Source organism: Brienomyrus brachyistius, chromosome 1 (assembly GCF_023856365.1).
Source record: "Brienomyrus brachyistius isolate T26 chromosome 1, BBRACH_0.4, whole genome shotgun sequence".
Taxonomy (NCBI): domain Eukaryota; kingdom Metazoa; phylum Chordata; class Actinopteri; order Osteoglossiformes; family Mormyridae; genus Brienomyrus; species Brienomyrus brachyistius.
Window position 1 is genome coordinate 42,079,896 of NC_064533.1, and position 6,949 is coordinate 42,086,844.

The 6,949-nt window shown below is 47.3% G+C and overlaps 1 protein-coding gene across 1 annotated transcript; it reads left to right on the top strand.

Moving 5' to 3' along the window:
• Window positions 1–848: 848 nt before the first annotated feature.
• LOC125717134 (proline-rich protein 36-like) lies at window positions 849–1,679 on the top strand. Its single transcript, XM_048990372.1, has one exon. The coding sequence runs from the start codon at window positions 849–851 to the stop codon at window positions 1,677–1,679; it is 831 nt and encodes a 276-aa protein (XP_048846329.1).
• Window positions 1,680–6,949: the final 5,270 nt, after the last annotated feature.

Consider the following 6,949-nt stretch of genomic DNA (forward strand, 5'->3'; position numbering starts at 1 on the left):
CGCAGATGTTCTTTAAGTAACCTGGGCCTGAAGTTCCCCTTGTGATGCCAAATCTCCACTTTAGACGTCTGCCAGGCCCTTTCAAGGTGTTGAGTATGGGCAGCAGTGACAGGGTCAACAAAATGTTGACTATGGCACACAGCAAAATAGCTATACCCATATTGCACGGGTACATCCCTGTAGGCCCACCACTCATCGCTGATAATACAGTTACCAGGAATGACATACTGCCATATAATTCGTAGAAGGTGACGCCTGGACCGCTTGTGAAGCAAGCATAAATAATATAAATTTTATATTTCAGCACTGGATAGGCAAGAGTATAACTCAGAAAACAGTTTAGAACTCCATTACTGTCACGCCCGGCTCATCCGATCCTCGTGTGTGCCACACCCCCTTATCACCCATGTGTGCTTCTTCGATTGTCCCCAGCTGTTTCTTGTTATTTTCGGCTTGTCTTTTGTATTTAGTCCGCGTTAGAGTCCGTCTTCTCCAGACTTATCATTAATGTTAGTCGATCTTGGTTTGTCGCCGTCTGCCCTGTCTCGCCCGTTCCCTAATAAACCCTGTAATAAACTGTTTGCCTGCCTGCCTGGTCTTTCCCCACTTCCTGCTCGCCCGTCCAAACCCGCAACCTGACAGAATGACAAGTCTCCAAGAGAAGACACCTCGCCAGACCAAGGCGGAACGGAAGAGGTGAAGTACTGGCTCGATCAGCCAGAGGTAAGGTACGAGTCCTTGCTGCGAGTAATCGCACTTCGCATAGAGAAGAGGCTTGAGGGAAAAGCCCTGTCCAAGGACACGCACCTTGCGGTGAAGGTACGTGAGGACATATGAGTAAGAGTAAGATGAGGCAAGTACCGGAGGACTGCGTCTGGCCGTTTGGCCCGCTATCTGAACTCCCAGAGGTGCCCCGGACTCCGCCCCCGGACCTTTCCGGAGACTCCCAGCCCCCATCGAAAACCCGGACCCGGAGAAAGAAGAAGAGAGGCCGGGAGAGATCCTCTGAGGCGCCGGCAATCTTTTTGGGGGCAGTCTCTCTCTCTTCCCTGCCCGAATGTTCTCAGGAACCCTTTCCGATCCTTGACTCGGCGGCGTTTGTTCCAGCGAGGATAGAGCCCGAACGGACAATAGCGAGTTCTGCCCAGAGGCTCGCCGATCACTTATTCACCCTCCAAGGACTTTACTGGAGGGTGATGGAAGAACCGGCCACACAGGACTCTCCAGAGGCGGTCCAGCTCGCCACGCAGCTGCAGCGAGACTTTGCCAAGTTCTCTCCCGCCTCTCCTCAAGGTGACTTGGAGAGGTTAGGAGAGGGCCTGAGGAGGCTGCTCCAGTTATGGAGAGCACCGCCCCCTGCTGCACCTGGTGAGCTGGAGGTCCCAGCTATGCCGACTGTGCCTGCTGCACCACCCGAGCTGCAGGTCCCAGCTACACCCACTGTGCCTGCAGCACCACCCGAGCAGCCGCCTCTGCCTCGGCCGGCAGCACCGCCCACTGCACCCGAGGCGACGCCTCCGCCCGCTGCAGCTGCTGTGCCCGAGGCGCTGCCTCCGTCCAAGGCCTCTTTCCTCCGGCTGCATCTGCTCTGCCCGAGGAGCTGCCGCCTGTGCCCGAGGCCCCTCTGCCTCCGCCGCCTACTGCAGCTACGCCCGAGGTCTCTCTGCCTGCACCTGTGACTGCTGCCCGTGTGGCTCCTGTCCTGGTCCCTGACCCTACTCCAGTCTCCCCAGCTCAAGTTCCAGTCCCCAAGGAGGTCCTGGACAACCCGACCACCGCTCCTCCCTCCTTGGAGGTAGTGGAGCTCAAATGGGACCCCTCGGGGACCTTCCTGGTGATGTCCCTTCCCTCGCCCCGGCGAGGTCGACCTCAGCCTAATCCCCACATGTCTGTGTCCTGGAAGGGAAGAGAACACAGGCGCAGGGTTAGGGTCCCACCTGCCCTGTCCCCTGGCTTGCCCTCGCTTGCCTTGGCTATGGCTCGGGGAGCGCCTACAGGTCCTGGGGTTCCGGGTCAGCGGTCGCCTGCAGGTCCCCCTCCGAAGCCTCGACGTCCTGCCTCAGTCCCGCCTGCGGGTTCCCCTGCTGTGGCTCTTCCATCGCCTATGGGTCCCCCCACTCCTGCACGTCAGAAGACATCACCTTGACAGGCTGTGGCCTTGTCGCCTGCTGCGGCTCCCCCTCCTTCCTTGCCTTCACCAGTGTCCCCTTCAGCTCCCTCATCGACTCCCCTGGAGCCCCCTCCGACTTCCTCCTCGTCCCCTTCACCTGTCCCTCGCCCTGCCTCCTCAGCATCTCCGAGGTCACCTCCAGCTCCGGCCTCCCGGTCACCTGTGGCCCCTCTGGCTGCTGCCAGTTGCCCGCCGTGGCTCCCTTGGGTTCCCCTTAGTTCTCCATCCTTTCCTCCTTGGTCTCCCGTCTCTGTACCTCCTATGTTTGTTCCTCGTCCCTTTGCTCCTCCTGTCTCTGCTCCTCGTCCCCCTGTGTTCCCTCCATGCACTCCTGGCCCTTTAGTCCTGCCTGTTCCCTCCGTGCCGCCTTTCCTTATCTGTCTGTCGGCGTTCCCTGTTTTGTGTCAGGTCCTGTCTTGGTTTTTGCCCCTGTGCCAGTTCTCTGTTTCAGTTCTGTTCCCTGTTCCCTGGTATTAATGTTGTTCTTGTCTTCCAGGTCCTGTCTCCCTGGTCTCGTCTCGTCCGTCGCCTCCCCTGAGGCACGCCAAGTGCCTGTGGATTGAGCTTAAGAAGACATTCGGCTTGTCTTTTGTATTTAGTCCGCGTTAGAGTCCGTCTTCCCCAGACTTATCATTAATGTTAGTCGATCTTGGTTTGTCGCGGTCTGCCCTGTCTCGCCCGTTCCCTAATAAACTCCGAATTCCCTGCCTGTTTGCCTGCCTGTCTGGTCTTTCCCCGCTTCCTGCTCGCCCGTCGAAACCCACAACCAGACAATTACTTTGGAATTCTGAAAATCAGAACAATTCTACATATTCTCTGTCCAAATGATGTAGCTTGAACACTGTATCTTTCTTCTGTGGGCAAATTTACTTTCATCTATAATGACAAAGTGTTGAGGACCTCCAATAGTCATGCCTCTTGCTTGTAGTCGGCTTAAGTCTTTTAAGCACACCTAAAAGACAAAGCAACAAAGACTTGCATATTCTATACTAAGTATATCAAATAATCCTCTGTGTATAGAATTTGAAATATAAATTACTGAAATATGAGACCTTCCTCGGTTTTCTGGTCATATTTGTTAGTGTCCTTGAACTCTTGGCAACATCATCCTGAATTAGATCATAGTGCCGCAGTCTCATACCCTGCGAAAACCTTGAGGACAAGGAAAAACATCATTTAAAATATAAATCTGTTTTACACACCAAATATGCCTTAAAGCAATAATAACTTTATGAGTAGACAGCAGTAGTTACCTATACATAAACTGAAGCCAGTGTTTTAAAGGCTTGCGTGAATGTAAAATTAAGAGTCAAAGCACACTGATGCTGTCTTATTTTTATGGGCACGTCAGCAAACCATAGAAAATATATTTAAAATATCCATCCATTTTCGAAACCGCTTATCCTTCTCGGTCACGAGGAGTCTGGAGCCTATCCTGGAAGCAATGGGCACGAGGCAGGGAACAACCCAGGACAGGGGGCCAGCCCATCACAGGGCACACTCACACATACTAAATTGCCTGTAGGAGTGCAACTCCAATTAGCCTCAGCATGTCTTTGGACTTTTGGGGGGGGGGAACCCCACGATGATGTGGGGAGAACCTGCAAACTCCACACACATGTAACCCAGGTGGAGACTCAAACCCAGGTCCCAGAGGTGTGAGGCAACAGCACAAACCACTGCACCACCATGCCATCCCTTATCATCATATAATCATCATAAGCAAGCTTTAAATTATGGGGCTGTGAAGTCATTTAGATTTTTTTCAATAATATTCACTATTTGTATTTATGTGTGTGTCTATGTGTGTGTGTCTGTGTGTAGCCAAGTAAAGCTATGGAGATCAGTAGCTCTTAATCTGGTGCTTCATCTGATGAGTCATTAGATCTCTCTGATTCATCAGACACATCGGAGGAAAAGTCAAAGAAACAAGAAAAGCAAGAAAAAGATTATGAAAATGAAAGAAACTGAAAGTTATAGTTGAACACGACGTGAGTAAAAGAAAGCACAAACATTATTGCTATTAAAAAGCCCAATACACAGCTACTGTAGGTGTGGAATTGAGATTATACAATTCTCTTCAACAGTATCTCGATTATCACAGCGTTGAATTATGGGGTTGCTGGTGGTCTAGTGGTTAGGACACTGGGTTACGGACCAAGATGTGTCTTTTGTTCAAATCCAAGCAGTAAACCTCTATTGGGTCCCTGAGGAAGACACAATGATCCAGAAAAAAATGGATTGCTGTAATTGGGCAGCATAAATTGCTCTTGACAAGAGCATCAGCTAAATGCTGCAAATATAGATGTGGTGAAATTTGATGAGCACTATGACTGAAAAACTGTGAATACTTACTAATCTGTCATCATAGGTGTCATGCCCGGCTCGTCTGCTCCTCGTGTGTGCCACGCCCCCTGATTACCCACGTGTACTTTCCCGATTGTACCCAGCTGTGTCTAGTTACTTGGATTTAGTCCTGTGTATTTAAGTCCTGGTCTCCCCGGTTTCCCTTGTCCGTTATTGATGTTTGTACGCGTGAGATGTTTCCCGGTCCCCGTCTACTCATTAAACCCTTGTTTGATCCCGTACTCTGCCTGCCTGCTTCCTGCTTGCACGCTCACCCAGCGATCGCGAGCGTTTGCGTGACAATAGGGACATCATTTTATTATGTTTCTGTCATGGGATCGGCACAGGGAAGCAGATGAAGGTAGCCAAAATACAAATAAGTGGGGTTTATTGCGGGTAATAACTACAAAGTTCAAAACACTAATGACATGACTATAGAAATGTACTCACATGGGACTGAAATACACTGAACTAACAACAGCAACCGGAAACAGCTGGTGTACACGGGGTTAACGAGGGGGCGTGGTTGACAAAAGGGCAGGACGAACGGACCATGACATTTTCTTATTGTTTTGATATATTAATTCAATCCAGCTTTATATGTATAATAAAAAATCCAACACATACATTAATTTAAATAATAAATCTGATTTGTAATTATTATGGAGCTTTTGTGTTCTCTCTTCCCCATTATTCCATAATGAAAATCTCATTTAGTGCATTCTTCGGGAGAAAAAGCAATATGATGAGTCCTTAATCATTATGGATTGATGTTTATGTTCCACAGTGTGTAACCCCAAAGGCATTGTTGCCCACTGTAAGAAAGCTCTGAAGCTTCACACATTGGACAAACCAATGGCCAGATGCTTCCACCACATTGGGGTTAACTGAAACACCATGGCCAGAACTGCAGCCATAGCAGAGATTTTTATTGCTGCTCCAGAGGTCTACGCAACTCTGGACCCATGGAATGAAGCAACTGAAATGGCAGCGAACTTCAGCAAAAGATGCAAGAGGCGATCAGAAAAGTCTCATCCAAGATAAAAAGCTTTAAGGCTTAGGGAAAACTTCACCCAATTAAGCATGCAATGTTCAAATTGCAGTTAAATGCAGTTAAATAGTTAGGGTAGTTGGTGAAGAATAATTTTTGTATTCTATTAGTGTTAGCACGTCCTTGTTATTGCTCGCAAAATTTAAATTTAGTCATGTTAATGTGAAACTTGGAGAGCATGTTATTTGGCTTTCCGTTTAGAGTGTTAGAACAGTAATACTGTGAGCTCATCAAGGTCCATGATTATAGAAGAGTTTGTATTTGTAAATTCAGTCTCTGTACATTGTGATAACTTTATTAAAGTTATATTTCACATAATCAAACTGCAGTCACTCTTTTTTTTTACAATGTTTGAGTGTTTTAGAAAACCTAATGCAAATCTAGGTGATATATAATTTAGTTTGTGAATATATAATGAAAGCTACAAATGGCTTGACACTGACTGCACTAAACCCTTTTACTAAGGTGTATTTGATATACAGCATGTGAGTGTAGTACATAGTTTATAAGTATATAAAGAGAGTTACGTTTGAAATGACTTTACAATAACTGCACTGAAACCATCTATATATATATATATATATATATATATATATATATATATATATATATCCATCCATCCATCCATTTTCCAAACCGCTTATCCTACTGGGTCGCGGAGGGTCCGGAGCCTATCCCGGAATCAATGGGCACGAGGCAGGGAACAACCCAGGATGGGGGGCCAGCCCATCGCAGGGCACACTCACACACCATTCACTCACACATGCACACCTATGGGCAATTCAGCAACTCCAATTAGCCTCAGCCTGTTTTTGGACTGTGGGGGGAAACCGGGGGTCCCTGAAGGAAACCCCACAACGACATGGGGAGAACATGCAAACTCCGCACACATGTGACCCAGGCGGAGACTCGAACCCGGGTACCAGAGGTGTGCGGCAACAGTGCTAACCACTGCACCACCATGCCGCCCCCCAGTTCATAATCGATACAAATAATTTAGTTTTAAATATGTATCTCATACGTAAGCCTATAAGGTAAGTGTTGAGTGTTTGACCTCTGACATACATCTCCAACCAATTAATATATAATACATTATGCCTTGTTCATTAGAGGTACTATGAATGCATTATGAAGCTTTAATGTACATTTATTCTCAATTTATAAATGTATTAAATATAAGTCATGCTATTATAATGCATTTATATACTAAGCTTAAATTTACATTAAAACTTAAGGAACCATCCATGATACCTTTAACGATAGCTTTAATTGAAATTTATGTCAGAATTTGAATGCATCACAAAAGTGCATAACTCATTTAATATCTTAAATAATGGACAGAAATGATTATTGAACTGGTTATGTCATGTATATGAAAACAA

Excerpts from the sequence above, each read along its gene's own strand:
- LOC125717134 (XM_048990372.1), top strand. The coding sequence starts at position 849 with ATGAGGCAAGTACCGGAGGACTGCGTCTGGCCGTTTGGCCCGCTATCT.